Source organism: Helicoverpa armigera, chromosome 20 (genome assembly GCF_030705265.1).
Source record: "Helicoverpa armigera isolate CAAS_96S chromosome 20, ASM3070526v1, whole genome shotgun sequence".
NCBI classification, from domain to species: Eukaryota; Metazoa; Arthropoda; class Insecta; order Lepidoptera; family Noctuidae; genus Helicoverpa; species Helicoverpa armigera.
In genome coordinates, this window is record NC_087139.1 from 6,458,979 (window position 1) to 6,479,711 (window position 20,733).

Genomic DNA, 20,733 nt, shown 5'->3' on the forward strand with positions numbered 1-20,733 from the left:
CTGCATCACCACCTCACATTACTGTTGTCTTCTTGTGCATACTTAGATAATGCAGTTTCGTGTTGCTTCATGTAGTAATTGGATTTTAAGAATATCTGGTTCGGAGCTGTGTAGTGTCTAGCACAATATTAGGTGTGTGCTTATAGCACGTTGTACCTAGGGATATAGGTAAATAAAGTTGAAATCATTATGATCAATGATCATACGGTTTTTGTTTAGACGCTTAATTTTACTTATCATAAGGACTAAGTACCTACTCTCCGTTTTACCCTTGTTAGTTCGAGGTGAATGTCGAATGACTGAAGAGAAACAAGTTTAGTTTAAGAGAGATCAGGGTCAGTTCTCGTTTAAAATCTATTACATTTCTATTACCTATATGAAGGATGATGCAGTGTTCGAGCTAGAATTCGTAAACTACTCACGGTAATAAGCACGCGCCTTAATGTCGTATCTTTCCGATGGTCAATAAAAAAGCGTTTTATATAAATAGTAAGACGGTTAGAACTTTGGATGGACGCACTGAAACTTAGCTGACATCTAGCTAGGTTATTTATTTAGTGATTGCTAAATATCAGACATTGGAAGGCCTGCCCCCAGGCTGTTCAATTAAGCGCGCTGTGTCGACAGTTCTAGTATCTACATAAATAATATTACTAAGGTATCTACGCTGTAACACAGGAGAACGTACATTTATATGTATGTTTATAAGTTTGTTGTAGGTGAATGCCTATGCACTATATACATATACCTACATAATCCTATGAATATGGGCACTAACATACATATAGGTACTTACTGACTCAGCATTCATTGATATTTGTCGTTGACAAGGAGAACGACTCTTTCAAATCATATCTACTGAAAAAAATATAAATGTAGGTAAGTAGCGAAAGTAGGTACTGGTGTCCCCCAAATGATAATCTGTATCAACTGTGGCCGGTACTTATGCAACATGACGAGTGCCAAGCGCCGTTCGCCAGCATCAGTGGCCACCGCACCGCCAGTTGCGACGGGCACTATCTCTACCTCGACAAACAACCCGACACAGTGTCTTGTAACGTTACCTATTGTGATATCTGTTCATTAATGTCCATGTGCGTCTAAACATCGAACTGAAACAAAATGCACTGGTTTAACATTTTGCCGTTGGTGGCGGTAATCACTGTCGGATTTATAAATTCAGGTAAATCAACATTCTATTATTTTTCACCCAATTTGTAGACTTACTTTGTTGTCTAGCACTTACTTCTTTTTAATTTATTTTACTTTCTTGTAACATTTCATAATTGTTAATAGGAACTGTAACGACTTGTGTTCATAATCGATAACTATCTACCACTTTTCACACAACCGGTTGGACCTTAAAGTAATGCTTGAATTTGTATAGGTCTGTACCCTTAACACGTATTTGACTTCAATTCATTGAAATTGTAGATAAAAATAATAACAACACATTAAACCACACAGAGACACTTAGGAACATGTTTTTTTCTAGCTTTTATGAATATGGTCCTCCTAATTCTTGAGTCTTGTTTTTTTTCTCAATATCATTGTTGCAAATATGAGCAAGATAACTAATCAATTTAAAAGAGTCCATGCAGTATATTGCCGGGTCATCTCCTTGAGTGAGACCACATATCTCTTTTGAACCAACCTAGCTTTCGACTTACGTATTTATTTCAAATAAAAAATAAACTCTGACAAAGGTACGTTCAATAACAGCGAATTATAGACGTCGATATTAACGACGCCGCAACAATTGCAAAAAAACCTAGTTTCTTTAACTCTTGTCATTTTAACTTACGTTTTCAATATCGCTGCTTACGTTTTTAATATGTGCTAAAATCAACAAATCCACACATGTAATTCTACGAAGAAGAACTATAACGGTTTAAATAGCCTTGTTAGTTACCTAACATGTAAAATGAACTTGACTTCTTAGACAAAAGAGATGATTAAATAATAAATAAATAATGTTTATTTCCAGTAAAATGATTACATACGTTACAAGTGCAGTAATATGGTACAACAAAAATGTTCAAAGGTATTATCTCCTGGTTCCCAAACTAGGATTACAGAACCCTCTAAGCACATAATAGCCGCGTTTTAGATCCGCACTTTGTTAACAAAATTCAATACGTTTCAGCTTATGGTGCATATGCCAAGTTGTTTGCATAATACTCAGACTGGTAATAATGTTACGTAGTGTACGTAGAAGTTAAATAATATTTAATTAAATAAAATACACGTTGTCTGTTTTCTGGGTCAACTCTTAACTCGGTTCTGTGTTGGGGTATTTATACCGGGTATTTACTTTTTATTGATTTATTTCGTATTTATTACTTTATTGATCCAATTTAACTTCGCCGTTGATGCTGACAGCCATCTTACTAATTAATGTTATACATAATGCATAATAGGGAAGCAGTTCCGTCGGGAAAAGTGATTTATGTAGGTAAAGGTAAGACCTTTGAACCTCGAAGGAGGTTACAGTGCCTACTGTGTAGTGTGTAGGTATCACACCCAATGGAAGAAATGAGTCCAATACCAAAATCACCTGCTCTGCAAGGGTGCATTAAAAGTTTTGGGAGCCGGAAATGAAGGCATATTTAACTACTTAATACTTGATAAGTACATTATTATCGTTCATAAACGGTACCTACTTTATAAAATTGCATTTTCTGTGCTTATCTTGGGATCGTATATCGTATAAATCATCCCCGTGCCTTAATTAATTCAGTTTCATCATCCATAGCGAATTTTGCTCAATGGCCCCAGTCCATGGGGTTGTTAAATATTCATTACTTGCACAATTTCCGGTGTTTTGGAGTCCTTAATATTGCATCTGAACAAAAACTAGTGTTTCTAACGAAAACTAAGGAGTCAAACGTCAAGGCTTTCGATTACTACACATATAATTCTAAATGCTGTTCAATTGCAATAGCTACGTAGATGACGTTATAACAGTTACTGTCGTCCATTTATCTTTTTGTGGCTGTTGCTCATCATTGCTTTCGACATAAATACGTTTTAATTGCATGCAGATATTAGTTACGTTACTTGGCTTAGAAGATTTTAATTTCCTACTTTGTGTCTTGTAATTAAACATAGAGTAACTGGTCGATTGCCTTGTAGGTATTAAACATGTCTGATATGTGACCTGAATCATTCTCTGTATCACAAATTAAATCTTCCCTCCTTAAAAAAAGCTGTATCTAGTAAAGGCCAATGATCTAACTATAAATGATCGTATCTCCGTGTTAACATCTTCTAGCTAATCTGGCTTCAGCCAGCGGTTCCATCCGGGTCCTTTGAGAACTACTTCACGCATTAACTTCAACTACTGCACATATAGAAAGTGGTGAAGGGGTGGGCGTTTTTGGGGTTGACTCATGTTCGAGTGCTGTTTTACCGCCGACCGTAAATTAACGATTTTTGATTCAGGTAAAAAGTAGTGTAAGACTAGGCAGCTAATGGGCCAGCTAACATTTAAGAAACATTTCAAATGAGGGTTTTTCTAAAATGGCGTCCACCAGGTGGCAGCACCGAGTCGTCAGGTCCAGGTAACTGTCAAAGTGCTTATCTTTACTATGAATAGTGAACGATTGTAGTGTTTTTTTTATTTTATAATTAAAGCACTGCATTATTGTTTTACTATTGAGGTTGAGTAAATAAAAAAAACTAAAACATATTGTGTTAACAAATTTTTCAACAAGCTTTTCCTTAGTACCAGTGACTTTTGCACCCTCTCTCTTACCTCAATTTTTAGTTCGGAAACCTTATTCTGACCGTAGTCCATAATAAAATCAATAACACTTCCAATATAACAGAATTTCAATAAACAATAAGTTCGCACCCTACACATACTATTTGACAGCTGTTTGGACCTGACGCATACGAAGCGCCGCCTGGCGGCAGAAAAAATATCGAAAACCCTCATTGGTTTAAGTAGTAGTTTCTTTGACGAGTGTTTTCAAGCCAGCAAAAGAACAAATTCAAACTCAGCTTAATAACGATTATTATATTTAGGCAACTTTCGATAATAAGTATGCGCATGCTGTAGGTATAACTACTTCAATTAAGTAGAGGTAATTGACCCACTTAGCGGTGCATTTTCGTCGACCTTCGTAGGTGCAGCTGCTGTGCGATACCGGACCTTTGGCCTGGCGCGGCCGCCGCTCTCCGGCCGACACGCCTGCTTACGTTGCCACTATTGTTGTATAATTATCGTACCCAAGCACTGACTAAGTGCGTAATTGACTAAGTGTCAGAATACATACAATACTTCATTATCTGATCACATAATATAGATACGTACCTGTGGATTTGTGTGGTCGTGGTTTTAGGACCCATGGTCACGGATTGTCATCATTATCTGTCTGCCTAGCCTTTTCCCAGATATGTTGGGGTCAGCTTCAAGTCTGACTACTTGCAACGACGGCTGAAGACGGCAGAACATTCGGTTTAAAAAATTGGTATCAAAATTGAAACTCTAGTAAGGGTTAAATGACAGCTGGGACCTAGCTTCCGAAACAGAGACGAATTCTTCGTGACAAGATATAGTCACCCATCCAAGGACCAACCGCGCCACCTTAACCTGATGATTGATCGATCCAGCGGCTGTTACTTTAGTTAACTATGGGCTTTTAGGACCCAAAATAGAAGTAGGTGTATGTAAGGATAGAATATATAAATACATGGCTCTAACAAAAAGTAGGAATCTAAGATCTAGCGTTGTAGCTTGCAGTCTTGGGTTAAGAAATCTATGTAGGTACTTTAGTCAATTTAATAGCAAATGGCATAATGTTATAGGTACACTTAGTTAACTACCTACCTCAGTGGTTACTAAACGTCATGTGAAATCCATTTTATGTTTTATTACAAGGGAAAATTTAAAAAAAAAACTTAGGTACCTAACTGCGCCATTCTCGTTTTTTTTAAATTATTTATTGATATATTAAAGAGATGGAATAGGCACAACAACAACTTTAATCATTTGTATTGTAGATATAAATCAAAACTGCATGAATTAAATTATCTATTAAAGCCGCATGCGCTAGGGCTCCTCGATGAGTTCTTAGTCGTTTGACCAATACAATCGGCCGCCGAATCGAGGCGGTTTACGGGGCTTGCAGTCCGGCAAACCTGGAGTCGCGTCCTCCACCTTTGGGTGGCAAGGACAAGGCGGTGCAGGGAGTTCGTCCATTTCAGTAGTATGCACACGACCGCGGGTGAAGTACCCAAATTCAGGACGCAGCACACACTGCCTCTCCTTCATGCAATAATCGAATACTGCCTGTGTTCTGCGACAGTGCCTAAGGCTGTAGTCACCCGAGCTTTTATCGATACAATTAGCGTATTGATTGAATTCTTCGAGACAATCGTTCTTGATTCGTCTAAGAACTTCCTTTCCACATGCAGTTACCTGCTTTCCGACCTCAAGGCAGGGTCGGGGGTCATTTTGCTCTTGACGACAGAGCATGAACTCGTTATTGACGCCCTCGCACTGCTTGCCGATGTAAACAGAGGCCGACATTAGAACAGCTGTCGACACTTTTACTTCGTCGGTTTTCAGTTCTTCAAAGTCAGGTATCTCCACTTCCTTTGTTACAACCATTTTATAGCTCGATTCTTGTTAAAGCTTTACAATAAAAGACAATGTACAGCAATCTAATAAAATATTTCGCAGTTTGACTAGATTAGCAGTTAGCTGTCTGAATATTTAAAATTGACACATGGAAATCGAATTTATTATAAAACGTCATATACTTTACGTCGTTACAGAATAGGTTGGTTTATAGTCACGGCCAAAAGTCACGGCAGATTACAGCCCTAGACTCCAAGGTTACATTTTCAAGCTTTTACAGTTTGAGAAGCTGACTGTGTGCAGTTATAGATAGATATATTATTGGTATAGCTATCATTGGTAGGTACTTAATGAAGTTTACCTAAGGCTGATAAAATCGGCTATTTCTTCATCGTAAAAGTCCTTTAAAGTAAAGGCAAGCAATTACCAAAGGACCTTTGAGAACACCCTTTTTCAGGGATACCTAATTGCCAGGCCTACAATAGCATTGTCATCTTTAACGCCACTGTGGCTGTTTCAGTCCCTATCCTTGTGCTTTGTTTCAAATAGTGATTGATTGCAAGGCAGTCTAATTTCTATGACAGTGTTTTCGTTATTAATTTCCAGTGGACGGCCAGTCTGTGGTGTGCCCGGCAGTTCGCACTAGTAGTGGCTGGCTAGACCTGTTTCCATTGCCATGCAAGAAGAATTCGGAATGTCGCGTGATGGGCAACCAGCACCTCTGCTGCAATGGCTTCTGTACGAAAGGCGTCAGGCCATCAGGCGCAATCCAGCAACAACGGTTAGTACTGTTTCTTACGTACCTACAACTCATCATCACCTGCATGCTCTTCTGCAGACTTTATTAATTACTACATAATAAAAAGGTCATAATGGAGTTTGTTAAGATTTAATTATACGCACATTATTAATGCCTCAGTATGTAAATATTGTATTCAGTGCTTTACGTAGAGCTAACACTAGCATGATATTTGTGATTAGTGAACTTACTTAGATAGTTGTCGTCCACCACTGTCATTTCACAGGCACATCGCATCGCATGACGGCTTATGCATGTTTACCATCAATCATTGCTCCACCAGCTCCACTTGTAATAGGTAGGTACTCTGTCGTTTGTGTTGCCGGCTCAATTTCGTTATTTTTTAAAATCGCTAAAAACCCCCATATACGGTTAATTTTGCAGAATTCGTAAATAAAATTGCGCAATTTAATTGATCGCCTAGAAAGCATTAGCACTTAATAAACACGGTGTGTGTACATCCCGTTCTATAGGCGTTATAATGAAAGCTCAGCTAGTTCAAACCGAAGATGTTAGTTAGTCACATCACATGTGGCAATGGCTGGAACTAGGTGTTGCCGCACTTCAGGCTGTAGCCGTATCATAAAACAGTTGTATAACTAACCAGGTCTCAAAATAGCAACAATTTATTACATATATGTACATATAATAATTAAAATATGGGTACTTAGTTTAACTAACAAATTATAAGCAGATTGCTACAAACAAATCACTCGAATCAAATCAGTCATTCCTTTCTAGTTGTTTCAAATATTTTATTACATCATTGATGCACATCTCCGCATAATTATTTATGTTCTTTATTTATGCCTAGCTCGAAACTCGGGAAATTGTGTAAGTGAATAATTGTGAAACAAGCGAAGCTAAACTCAATAGTATTACTATACCTAACTGACATTTGTTTGTAGACATAATTTAAATAAATTAAAATAAAATGCTAACCTTCCATAGTTTCATAATCTACCCACACTTTAAACTTTATTGTTTTCATAAAATTATGAAATTACTATAAAAAAAAACTTTTGCTTCAGTACTTTTGATGAAAATTCAATGCTGAATTTCAATCATCGAAATCAAAATAGTAAGTAATACCTACCTGTGCGAATCGGGCGCGAAAAATTCGCCACTTTGAAAAGGCTGTTAGGTAGGTACGTATTTGAATTTTCACGCGCGGTTTTATATTTCTTTTTATTCCGGAACGTCGAAGATTTCCCTCGCGTTGCAGAGAAAAATCCATAGTTACTTCCGGGTTTCCCGGAAAAATCCTAAATAAACTTGTATTGATATCTCCCACTGTTGAGAGTCAAGTCATTTCGAAACATGTGCCAAAAATCCGCCAATGGGGCCAAGGGTAGAGGTCACCTAGGGGAAAATAAAGAAAAGTACCAAAATATTATTATGCAAAAACGCTGTACATAATACCTACATAAGCATTGAATGTAGTGGCTTTTTACAAAACTGCATTCAATCATTGAGTACCTAGGCAGGTATCACATATTTATTACATAACCCTAGGCAGTAAATATAAGTAGGTAAGACTAGTAAAGTAAGTAGTTAATTAGTAGGTACCTGCTTGGTAGAGTTGTAACGTGGTTGAACGAAGCCTGTATCTTATTGAACTAATAGGTATGTAGGTACCTAGGTACATGAATGTCAGGTAGTTGTGCTTATAGTAGTTAGGAACGAAATGTCGGTCCTGCGCCGTCCCATCGGGCTATGAGAGTGAAGGAATAGGGAGTGCACTTGTGTCTGCGCAAATGCTTGTGCACTATAATATGTCCTGCGCAGTTGGCTAATCTCCTTACATGAGAACAGCCGCCGTAGCCGATAATCGGCTAGGAGGACATCAGTTAGGAACCTAAGAACCTACTTATTATAAATTGCCCACGGTGTTTCTTGGACGATCATCTTCATGCATGAGACTATCTTGGACTCGGCTTCCAACCTAACTGGATGCAGAAGTGTAGTTAAGTTAGATTGCTACTCATTCACGGACTGACCGCGCTCCAAGGATTCGGTGGATACAAGCTCCACCTCTGTCTATTAGCTAACTCGGCGAACTTACCCGCATAGATACCTAAATAAGCAGACGACAGAGTGGTTTCATTAAAGTTAGGCTTAAGACCATTTTGGCGAAACTCTCAACATTCACTTTACATTTTCGTCATAAAGAAATTGACACATCACCACCGCTTGTATGCAATTTCTTAGAATTACTAAAGAAATAGGTATCTGAATCGATAGTTTAGCTACCTATAGATATTATCATGCATTCTTTCATCAGACATCATTATAGCTCACATTTTGTTATAACTATAAAATGGCGTAACTTGGTGTCATAAATGTTGGTCTAAATACTTTTTCAAATTCAAACGAAAGTAGGTAACTTTAAAAAAAAAACAATAACAGAAATACCCAGGTATGTGCCTACGAACATAATGTAGGTACATATTTGTAATTTGTTCGAACGCCCTACTTTTGGTGCACGTATGAATTATATAATATTAAGTACCCACCTACCTATAGTTACCGATTACAAAGTAAAAAATCCATGAAGAAGGATTTTACTAGCAGAGATGCCATAATGGAAATTAGCGCGCCAAAATGCGGGTGTACGGGTTACGAGGAACGTTACTGTCTCCGCCCTTATACCTACACCTTCTTTGGAACCCGATCATTTTTATTGTAATTCCAAAAAAAGTGGACAGCATGTCTCTAAAAATTCAAACGCCTCATTTGTTCACTCTCGTAAATGATCGTGTTGGTCATGCCCGCCGTATGTATTTGACCTAGGACAAGGCCCCTGACCTACCTGAATATGGCACCTCCGCTCATATTTCTTACTCCGTGTAAAATTATCCGCAAAAATCAAATCCAGCCAGTTATGCCATTGCACATCACATTCACATCATTTAGAATCCATGGGTTTCCATTGTAGAGTGTCCAAGATAACGGCTAGCGTAGCGGCGCCGAGTAGCACAAGCACGAGCACCACTAGTAGCACGAGTACTACCACTACTACTACTACAACTACGACTACTACAACATCTGCCCCAAGTACCAGCAGTACTACCACGACTACGACGACTACGACGACGCCGCGGCCGACCACTACAACGACCCCGCCCCCGCGGCCCTTCTTGCAACTATTGCCCATACAGATACCACAGGCCACACAACCCAGCGCACCCGTAAAGACCAGTAAGTTTTTTTTTTATAAACTTTTTTTACTGTACCTATGTGCATATTATGTAAATAATTACATCAAATACTTACGTGAAATTAATTTCAAGGATTTGTTCAACCTAATTCTTGATCCATGCGAGATAGGTAGGTAGGCACTACTTATAATAATTAGAAACACGCACACGTTTGCTGGTAATTTAAATTCAAATATAGGTAGTTGGTTAGTAACTTAATTATCTAAAACGGGTACCAATGTTTCTCCCCAATTATCATATTTTTAGACCACGACTACTGAAGGATATCTCGAACTATAAGTAGGTAGGCATCATTTAGGCCAAAAGAAGTGTTGTAATTAGAAAGATAATAATTCCATTGTCACACAAGTGTCACCGTTTAGTCGAGAAAGCCTAAAAATTTCCAAGGTTGTGTTCTTGACAATATAGGACGTGGCCAGGCAGAACTCTTGCAAAACTAACTTGAGTGCGAATCTTCTACCAAAAGTCTTTTCTATGACTTATATAATAGATAATTACTAGTAAATTACATGAACACAAAAATGTTTCAACCACATCTTTTTTTGTAGAAATCAAAAAACTTTAAACGGTGTGTATTGCCTGAAGAAAAGGGCCAGAATTACGAAAGTTCATTTACCCAGTTAATTTCATAACTTTAGTTTCTATCTTAACCGATATGCACCTACACATGCTTGGGTTTTCATAATAGCTACATATTTACCGGCCTATATCAACACTCGTATCATCCATATTATTTTTATAAATCTTTCTCATTTACGACTTGATTTGCATTGATTTAATTGTTAGCATTATCGCCACCTGCTAATGCCTGCTCAATCCTAGTTACCTGATTGGACGATTTGTTAAATGCTATGGAATAAATATCAGGAACTCTTAAGTGGCATTGAGAAAGTTTGATTTTATAATAGCACTTTTTCTCGAGGATTGTCTAGGTCGTCGCTTTGTCTGATTTATAATTAAATGAACATCAGAAGGTCGGTACCTATAGACAGTCATCGCGACGACCTACAAAGTTTTTGTATTTAATAACTGTTTCGCAAGTTAATAACCTAATACATTTTACTAACTTAAAGCAATGATATTGAACTACATAAATGTTCATATTGTTCTTAGGCAACTCATTATTAACCGCTGACGTAACTTACTCACACAACTCTGGTTCCATTTACGAGTATAACGTGGATTACTCGAGTGCAGGCAAGACGCAGAAACTGGTGTGCCCAAAAGCTGGGCAAGCACCCGTGCTCCTGTTTCCAATTCCGTGCGAAAAAAATTCGCAATGCCGCGCTACCAGCGGGCCGGACCAAGTGTGCTGTGAGGGACGCTGCGTGAAAGGTGTTCCGGCGCCACGGCCTACTTCGCCTCCCAAAACGCACCAACGTATGTTTTTATTGCAATATTATGAATAGTACCTACTTCATTTTAGTCACGTAAATTAAAACCGGTTAACTGATCTGAGAAGTGAACATGCCTGCATCGCAGCAACGCGAAAGGCTACCCAGTTAATTTTATCTCTTTTCTGCCTTACCTAGCAAAGATCTTGGTGCAAACAAGTAACTACTATTTCAATAATCATCTACAAACATATCGAATTACCTAATTTAATTATCTATTTCAGCCCTATTAGGTGTTATTCCTCGTGAATGTCCGTCGGCACCACTCGGTGAACTGCTGTTTGAAGTCGAAACTTGTAAAGCCGATTCAGACTGCTGGCCGCGGATTTGCTGCCCTGATGGCACACGCTCCTACTGCCGTACTGCACGGGCTCGCCTTGACCTGGTGCCAGTCGCCAATCAAATTGATGGACGTAAGTATTAGTACCGTCCCCGACATGCAGATGTAAAGTTATATTGAATGCATCTATTACTTGTTGGTTTATTGTGGACGTTTATGTACTAATGTTTCATCGTTTCAGCCGTTCGTATGTTGGAGCAATACTTGCAGTGCACGCCGCCTCCCCAGTACGACCTGTTTCCTCAGAAGTGCAGCTCTAGTGTAGACTGCTTCCCCAACTTATGTTGTGCAGAGGGCGGCAAGAAGCACTGCAGACCACCACAGCGCAGCCTTTTAGCATTGCTTGCTGGAGTCGGACAGGTAGACACAAACCTAAAGTAGCGGCAGCATATGAAACGTGAAAAGCTAGGACCAATTTATGAATTATTTCAAGACTAACCAAATAAGATTTGCTACAAGACACACCTACGTACTTAAAGCATTTTCTGTAGATGCAATTTTTGGGAATATTTCGTATGTGCATATTAGCTGCACCAAAACATCAACTTATCATGTTTTTTTTTTTTCAGAGAGTTGGTTCTACAATAGGCAACTTGCGGCAAGCGCAAGCTAATGCAAATAGCTCATAAGTTTAACGAATTAAGATAGTATTTTGTAGTGATTAGTATTTTTATACTTTTGTACAGTTTTATTAAATAATTTAAAAAAACGTTGTTTTTTTTGTCATTTGAATTAGACAAATAAAAGCCTCCCTGAGATTTCATCCAGATCTTAATCAACTACTTCCATCACTCAGATAAAAGGCCAGGCAAGTAACCAAAGGCATTGTGGTAGTGTAAATTGTAATATGAATTTTCAATACAAAATATACCTACGCCCAACCACATGGCGGAGTTGTGGTGTGGTTGTGGTATGTGTGAAGGAGCCCCAACCCCAAGTGTCTTCTACCTACACTAATGGATTTTAACCATATAGGGCATTCTGCTACTAATAAAGGACCAATCATATTCTAATGACATTGGATTCGATTGGTCTGCTATTTGGTCTTTGAGGTAGTTTGCTCTACAATCATATTGCAATCATAAATCATTTGCAGACAATATGATTCATTATTGAATATCACAGAAAATGATAAAATCGTTTATTTAAAAGAAAGAATTGTGGAATGCCATATAATCTCAATCGTAATTGAGTCGTGATTGGATCTCAGTTGGATTTTAATTGTATGTTGCTTAAGTAATTGGGCCCCTGGACTGTAAAGTACTTATGCAATTCCCAACCCATATCCAGCAAGCATGCTGATTAACGCTCAATCCTTCTTCATCTGAGAGGCATGTGCACAGCAGCTAGGCGATAAAAAGACTGAAGATGAAGTTGAATATACAGTACTTAATAAGGAATATTTTGTTCTTATTCTTAACTTTATAAATTGACAAGTCCAAAGTTTTTTTAGCCATAGATCAGAAGACGATTTGATCATAGAATTCTGTTTCACAAAACAACCAACTTCAGGCTTACCAAGTTCTTAAGGGTATGCTGTATTGATAATGAAACAACTTCTTTTAGACTTAATTTAAAGTTTATTGACTAAACATTTTAATCAAGCTGAAACAAAAGAAAAAAAAACATTAATATCTTAGTTATTACAGTGATTCAGTCCTATAAAAATTGTTTAGCTGTTTGTATAAGATTGTTAAGCTAGGTGCCTACTCAAATACAGAATAATAACCCATCTAGTATTTAGCTCATTGCTGGTGAGGGTGACTGGCATGAAACAAACAGACCATCAACAATGTGACATGCTTGAAACTGCAGATTTTAACCAACAGGGAACTAATAGGTGACTTTTAGATTTCTCATGGATTTCTGTAGGTACTAATCTTATTGTCAATTTCTAAGATTGACTGCTAATACTCAAAGAAAACAACTAGCAATCCATGTAGATCAAGAAAATGTAAATTAGCAGTATTAGAATGTAAGTGATTGATAACTACACAAACTACCGGTGACTGCTTCGTAACCTGATGCTAGCATTTAGTAACAAATCAAAGGTTTTTGAGTGCTTAAAATTACACGACAGACTTATGAATAGTTTGGGATTATACAAAATGCACACGTACCTTCTTGAAACCAATGTCATGAGCGTATTCCCTGAAGCACTGTCTGCAAATGTTCAGTCCGTACTTGCGGATCAGACCATGTCTGTTGGAGCAGGCGCGGCTGAAAGATACAAATTAGCACTTCAAGCACGTGTTCTAACCAAGAACATTTCAGTATTTTCATGTCAATTTACGCATTCATTGAAATCATACCATGAGCGGGAGCCCTGGCCGTAACGGCGGGGATGAGAATACCAAATGTTAGCGTGACCCATTGTGCAAAATATTTAATTCTTGCGCTGCAATGCAGTACAGAACACGTCCCAAATGGCGGCGACAAATAAAAGAACGAATGATGCAAAATTGACAGTCTTCTGTTCCACGGCACAGATTAAATAATAGAACGAAGGAAATAAAATGCGTTGTATTCGAGTAAGAGCCAACCTAGACGTTCAATTTAATTGCGCAATGTGAATTGTGAAAAAAAAAACGAATGAAAGATTGCGCAATGATTTATAGGATTGAAGCGATATTCTTTGGCATGGCAATATCTTCGGCAATAAAAATTAAGTAAGGGTCAACCTAGACAAATTAAATTGCGCAATATTGAGCGGACCTTGGACCGATATTGTGTACTAGCCGTTTTCCCGTGGTTTTACCCGCGTCCTATGGGAACTTTAATTCGCACCGGGATTAAATATAAAATAAATAAAAATATTGTTTATTGTCATAAAAGCAACTTTACTGCTTTTGGAGTTTTAGGCTTTATCATATTAGAATCAATGACTTAAACGAGAAGTATCTAGTGAAGTATCATAGAATAATGGAGTTGGGTGCTCAAATTCCTTGGTTCTTGGATCACCAGCTACATGACAGAATGACATCACGTATCACGTCATCATTTATTAAAAAAATTACTTGACACGCATGACACTGACAAGTTGTCTCTGAGACGCTCGCGAATAGGACATTGTTCACCTTCACGATTCTACATAGTCAATCGGCACAAATACTTCTATTTATGTGTCGAGCTATCTCAGACCAAAGGTGATTCGATAAAGGTAAATATTTAATTACTGATTTGTTTGATTGTCGTTGACCAGTGTTTAACAAGCAAGCCGACGAGTGCGCTATATGACAGAGTCGGTAGTTTGTACTGACTGGTTTTGTCGCCGAGATTTCATCCTGTCTGGGTTATAGTATATGTATCGTTGCTTGTACTTAGCTATTATATTCCGGAATAAGAAGTACCTTTTTATTCGCGAAAAGGTCAGTAATTTTATCTTAAGTCGTAGCTAAGTAACTGTAAATACTGAACGAATAGCCACGTTGACGATCGCTTCTTGTAGATTTTAAGAAACTATTGAAACATGATAATTTAGTTAATTGTGAGATCTTCAATAACTTTAAATAAATAATATATTTACTACACATTATCTATATAAGGGATAGAACAATAAAAGTCTCAATATTCTTTTTTTGTTACTAGTATTCCCAGTTATTTTCTCAATCAAGAACTTGAATTTAGTTTATTTCATAATATGCGGCTCCACTGTTTTTCTTAAAGCATTAGCAAGTGTAGGACAGATTTTGTCAAAACTAAACAAATAATAAGAATATAAATTCTTAGGATCATTATTTTATGCTTATACCTAGCTGAATTCTTTACTTTCCAGGTACCTTGCAGGTACAAGCTCTCACAATGAGGTTCATATTCAGTGCGATTAAAAGATTGCTGAAAGCAATTATAAAGTTGTCGTTATACTTAGCAATAATCGCTACCATCATTGTTCTCATCCCTAATTTACCACCATATACAAAGTTTACCACTATCAAGTAAGTACATCATTTTGAGTGTTTCAAAATTTAAGTGACCATTATAAAAAAACAAAATTCTCATCATTCTATTTAAATTTTAGTGTGTCACCTATGCAACCAAGGGTTGGCCCTCTGGCTACTAATGGCGCATTAAATAATGCTGGTAAAGCATACAATGGTAAACTGCTCGGCCCCGAAGCATTCCAAGTATATAAAGGTGAACTGTACACCAGCCTTGCTACTGGAGAAATAGTAAAATTGACACCTGAAGGACACGTCACATTTGTTACCTCAGTTGGCCAACCATGCAGTAAGTCTTTTATATAACTTTGATGACAACGCTTTTGTATTCTACGATATATTAGCTATTTATGTTAATAAGCAGTAATTTTCTTGCCATAGCCGAGAAGGTACAGCTAAGCTAACATTTATAACTGCTGTATTGTTTTTGTTTTTTGAATAATGATAACTTTTAAAGGTTATCAAAATTATAAATATAATATTATTTTCAGGTGGCTCAATAATCCATGAACATATTTGTGGTAGACCCCTGGGATTTGTAATTGATGAGAGGACTGAAACCATGTACGTAGCAGATGCATACCATGGCATATGGAAGGTAGATCTGAAGTCTAACAAGAAGCAGTTGCTTGTTTCACCCAGAGTTGAGATTGAGAACCGCAAACCTAAGTTGTTTAACTTTATTACGCTTGCTAAGAATGGAGACTTGTACTGGACGGACAGCACCAGTGATTTCCATTTGAAGGATGGTGCAATCAGCATGCTAACGGACCCATCAGGAAGGTATAGGGAATATTATATTATTATAAGGAATATTATGAGCTATATTTACAGCTTAACGATACATTCAAAACTGTTGGCATTTGAATTATTTTGTTTTTTTTTTTTCAGATTGTTCCATTACGATGCTGGCCGAAACCAAAGCAAAGTGCTTGTTGACAATCTCTGGTTCGCAAATGGTGTGGCTTTATCTCCTGACAATGACTTCCTAGTGGTTGCAGAAAGTTCTAACACAAAGCTTACGAAATACTATCTAAATGGACCCAAGAAAGGAAAATCAGAAGTTTTTGTTGATGGACTGCCAGGTAATTAAGAATAAGTTACTTTTTTGTCCTCATTTCAGTCTTGATGCTCATGATGATGGAATGGTGTTAACAGTTTGAACAGTAGTCATAACATCATTATTGTGTGATGAAATTCACAATGTGTTATGATATACATTAACATAGCATATATTTTTTAAATTTTCTGTGTATAAAGCAGAATAAAAAAAAAAAACAAAGCATGTTGATATACATATAAATTTTAAATAATTTATTTAAATAACACTATGAAATCCATAGTTATATCAAAACATAAGGTCACTATCATATGTATGATGGTGGGCGTTATTGAATAATTTCTTGATCATATAAACTTGTAACATCCCAACAACAAACATTAGGCTTATTTGAAATCCTGACCACACATCCACTATGAAGGTATCCTCAAACGCCATGTAACTGTCGCGCGACTTGCTCGCAGCGTAAATGTTGAGCAGATGTCGAGACTTGACAACGTGCGCCAATGTCGTAGATAGTGAATCTGCCATTGGAGCCAGTTCCAAGTAATATGTTTCACCCTTTTCGTCGACTCCGGCCCATTCTAGTACTTCTTTTTGTTCAGAGCCATCTGCATCCACGACAGCCACCTCCGTTTCGGCGTCGCTGGCCGGTTGCTTGTCTTCCAAGAGGATATACAGAAATACTAGTTTAGAATTCATCATACTAAATGTGTTGTCCATACAGAAGGCGTAATCGCCATCTACTGTCAAGTCCATGATGATGGAATTTTCAGATTTTTTAAAGTCCGACACTAGTTTGATTTCTTTAGCTTCGCTCACTTCGAAATTTATATCCAGGTCTCCATGTTGTCCGTCTAGAACTTGATAGTACACCTCCAGCATCTGTCCAAGTTTTCCTGATTCATAGACGCACATCCGCTCTCCTGGCTCAATTCTAAAGTTGACATCACTCACGTATATATTTTGACTGGCACATATTGTGCACATCATCATCATTATAAAAATGATAAGAGCCATTATTGCAAGCACTTTCTTTGAGCGACTACTAACGTAAAAGTATACTGATTGTATTTAAGTTATTATTGAGTAAATGACATCATTATGTACTCAGGTGGTTGACATTGTGGTTGCATAAGTCGTTCGATTCTCGTGTTAGCTGACACGTTTCGTCCATGTGTGTGCACAGGTGTTCCGGACAACGTGCGCGCGCTGCCGGACGGCTCGGGCGTGCTGGTGGCGCTCTACACCGTGTTCGAGGAGGGCCGCACTCCGATCACGCACCTGCTGGCGCCCGCGCCGCTGGCGAGGAAGTTCCTGGCGCGTCTACAGCGACTCTTAGAAATACCGTTTGAATATCTCAACACTCTATATCCTCACATTGTGTTTGAAGAGATTGTGTATACTGTGAGTATAACAACTTTTTTTCACATTTCTTGTATCTCCTTTGTTAAAAATAAAACAAAGTTTACAAAACTAAACTCTTTCACAGATTGGACACTTCAAAACTATATCCGGCCTGACCCCACCCACATCTGGCCTGCTGGTCGTAGATTGGAATGGAAACATTGTTGCCGCATATTACAACACAGACGGATCCTTAGGACATGTAAGTGATGCTATTGTATTCAACAACAAGCTACACACAGGCAATCCGCATCTACAAACTTTTGTTGGAACAGTGCCTGTGCCTCCTCTTTTGAAAAAGGCCTTTGAGACATCAAAAAAACCTGAAGCACCCAAAGTTGAAAAAAAGACTCAACAAGCTGAACCCGTCCAAAAAGCACCTACAAAAAAGACTGAAGAAGCACCTAAAGCTAAAGTAGAAGTACCTAAAGCTGAAATTAAATCGAAAGTTGAAGAGAAAACTCAAGCTACCCCGAAGCCAGCTGAACAAGCAAACGTCAAGAAAGACGCGCCAAAAGTAGCTAAGCCAGCTGTTGAACCCAAACCCACACAGCAGAACAAGCCTGCTCAACAGGAGAAAGTGCCCCCTCCGGCACCAAAGACGACACCGCCGCCCAAACCTTCTGTAGCGAAGCAGGCTGCAGACAAAGATACGAAACCTGAACCCAAAATAAAATCCAAACCTGAAGTGAACCCGACGCCACCACCTAAACAGGCCGAAAAAACTACGCCGCCACCAAAACCGTCGGAGAAAACAACACCACCTCCTAAACCATCCCAGAAAGCAACAGAACCTCCCAAACCCACTACTCCGTCTCCTAAACCAGCACCTAAAGCGAAGGAAGCCGCTAAAGAAGCACCTAAAAAGGCTCAACCAGTGAAGCAAGACACTCCTAAAAGTGCTGAAGAGAAACCAAAACCAATTCGAGAGGAAATCCCGTCGGACACTATCAAACCAACCAAGGAGAAACTAAAGGTTATAAGAAAAGATGGCCCTGCTGAAATCCATGTGCCTAATCAGTGAGGAAATGAGGTTGTATTAAATAATATGTAGTTGTTCTAAGATCTCTCGGAAAAGGAACAAATTACAGAAGGAGATGGAAACATTGGTTGTAGGTATTTTTATATTGTTAGTAATTGTATAAGGTCTGCAAGATGCATTTAATTGATCGTGATTGATGGTATGATTGTTTTTAAAATGACTAAATCTATCTTAACATTCCATTTTAATTGTTAATACGAGATTAAAACTTTTTCGATTTTTTTAAAGTATCAAAATTGTACCGATTTGTGCAAATATTTGCATTAGTACCCAAAGGGGCAGGGCCAAGTGAGCTTACTTCAGCGTTTAGATAAAGTGAAGTCAATTGGAAATACTTAAATCATTTTAGATTTTGTTTCTATTTACATAATCGTAATGCACCACAATTATTACTGAAACTACTAAGACGTCCGCATCGAAATACTTGTCTAACGAATGATTTCTCTATCTATACTACTATGATTTATATCTTTATATATATCTTCTCTTTCGCTATAATTTTCTCGGAATTAATTCTTATACTCCAGATTAATCTCGACAAAAAAATTATTACACTATTTACGACAATGCGACACGACATTGATCATTCAAACGCTTGTGTTTGTGGACGTTAAAAATCAAACGGGCGCCGCCATAGCGTGGTGCTAAAAACCTCACTTGACATTTCCACAACCTCCTTTATACAACATGAAAAGACAAATTAATTCGAGACTGCACTGTAGAAAAATAGTGTTTTGCACTGTTATTAGTCCAAATCTTAAACTATTTATATCTATTTAGTATAAGGGTCAGATCACACTGCTAGACAAGTAAAATATTTCCTATCTATTTGAGTCTCTGAATTTTCCTCTACCTCAATTTTTCACCCTCCGCTGCTTACGTCCCCCGCCACTCGCGGATAGATGAGAGTCACTAACGAAATTTCCAAACTATATTGTGAATTGGCCCTTAGTTCACCTACAAAAGTGTAGGCGTACCCCTTTTAGGCTAGAGAAATATTACAGATACTCTATTGATTTATTTTATGATTGTGATATAAATATAAACTTTATTTAAATTTTACAAATTGGACCAATCTTTATTATTTATTTAATCAAGTAATTGATATGTTACAAAAATATGTTGGAGCATCACACAAGTCTCGATAAACTGCAGATCGTTAAGCGTTTTTTTCTTTATATATTTACGTTAAATGTTTTATAACAAATCTGTTTACAAATAGTTATTGTTTTAGTGCAAAATTGTACGTAATTTCGTCACTTGTTACATGTTGTGCCGTGTATCGTTAGTTACCAGTCACCAATTAGTGCAATATTAATGTTTTATGGATGTTACTTCTTTGCAAATGTTTTAATAATAGTCATTTTCCCCTGTCATTTCAGCACAAGCTAATTAGGACCTTAATTGGGAACATATTTTAATCTGTAATAAGTCGTAGGTTCGGCACAAACCTGGTGAGTTCAGTACGATTCCACAATTTATTTGTATTCTAATTATATTAATATAAATTTTCACCCAAATCGTGTTCTTTACAAGACATGTTTACTTAAGATTAATGTTACATATTTTTGTACATAATATAAATATGACTTAAGTATTACTTCGCCAGGTCTGAACCAATCCTAATGTCATCTTTCAATAGATATTGATCTAATTTATGTATATTATTCAAAGTCGTCGTTTACCTTCGATCAAATTGTATCTAAATCCTAAAATTGAAGCAATATGTAACAAAATGTAACATTAACGAGTATAATAATTGTTTCACGCAGTTAATGTAACTCAGCAATATTTGAAGTGTAAGCAATAAAATATTTTTTTATTATATTGTACGTTTATATATTAAAACATTAAAAATTTATTTGTTATTTTAAAATTATAGAACCGTGCAAGATACGGACCAGTAATTACTAGTTCGTGCGTGCAAAAATGTTTCTTGGAGATA

The 20,733-nt window shown here is 37.5% G+C and overlaps 5 protein-coding genes across 9 annotated transcripts; 2 read left to right on the top strand and 3 right to left on the bottom strand.

Annotated features, from left to right (window-relative positions):
• Positions 1-949: 949 nt before the first annotated feature.
• Positions 950-12,067, top strand: LOC110373503 (salivary glue protein Sgs-3). 4 transcript variants are annotated; one of them, XM_064039818.1, is made up of 7 exons: positions 950-1,183; positions 6,194-6,368; positions 9,445-9,587; positions 10,721-10,987; positions 11,226-11,414; positions 11,523-11,701; positions 11,911-12,067. In XM_064039818.1, exons 1-7 carry the CDS (start codon positions 1,123-1,125, stop codon positions 11,968-11,970), a joined length of 1,074 nt encoding a protein of 357 aa, XP_063895888.1. In that variant the 5' UTR covers positions 950-1,122; the 3' UTR covers positions 11,971-12,067. The 4 variants fall into 4 exon arrangements, with proteins under 4 accessions (XP_063895888.1, XP_063895885.1, XP_063895886.1 ...); XM_064039815.1 differs by having other exon boundaries at positions 952-1,183; positions 9,325-9,587; XM_064039816.1 differs by having other exon boundaries at positions 956-1,183; positions 9,325-9,587; positions 10,805-10,987.
• Positions 4,972-5,711, bottom strand: LOC126056253 (NADH dehydrogenase [ubiquinone] 1 alpha subcomplex subunit 8). Its single transcript, XM_049848648.2, has one exon. The coding sequence runs from the start codon at positions 5,615-5,617 to the stop codon at positions 5,078-5,080; it is 540 nt and encodes a 179-aa protein (XP_049704605.1). The 5' UTR covers positions 5,618-5,711; the 3' UTR covers positions 4,972-5,077.
• Positions 12,068-12,898: 831 nt separating the features above from the next.
• Positions 12,899-13,815, bottom strand: Rps29 (Ribosomal protein S29). Its single transcript, XM_021330725.3, has 3 exons — positions 13,654-13,815; positions 13,462-13,561; positions 12,899-12,946 (listed from the first exon to the last, which is right to left on the bottom strand). The coding sequence occupies exons 1-3, from the start codon at positions 13,713-13,715 to the stop codon at positions 12,938-12,940; spliced, it is 171 nt and encodes a 56-aa protein (XP_021186400.1). The 5' UTR covers positions 13,716-13,815; the 3' UTR covers positions 12,899-12,937.
• A 528-nt stretch (positions 13,816-14,343) lies between these two features.
• On the top strand, positions 14,344-20,649 carry LOC110373379 (adipocyte plasma membrane-associated protein Hemomucin). Of its 2 annotated transcripts, none has more exons than XM_049848634.2 (7): positions 14,344-14,501; positions 15,117-15,276; positions 15,360-15,568; positions 15,771-16,062; positions 16,171-16,364; positions 17,529-17,746; positions 17,832-20,649. In XM_049848634.2, the coding sequence occupies exons 2-7, from the start codon at positions 15,143-15,145 to the stop codon at positions 18,768-18,770; spliced, it is 1,986 nt and encodes a 661-aa protein (XP_049704591.2). In that variant the 5' UTR covers positions 14,344-14,501; positions 15,117-15,142; the 3' UTR covers positions 18,771-20,649. The 2 variants fall into 2 exon arrangements, with proteins under 2 accessions (XP_049704591.2, XP_049704590.2); XM_049848633.2 differs by lacking the exon at positions 14,344-14,501 and adding an exon at positions 14,549-14,709.
• LOC110373397 (transmembrane emp24 domain-containing protein 5) lies at positions 16,567-17,453 on the bottom strand. The gene has a single exon (XM_021330661.3). It carries the CDS (start codon positions 17,357-17,359, stop codon positions 16,628-16,630), a length of 732 nt encoding a protein of 243 aa, XP_021186336.3. The 5' UTR covers positions 17,360-17,453; the 3' UTR covers positions 16,567-16,627.
• Positions 20,650-20,733: the final 84 nt, after the last annotated feature.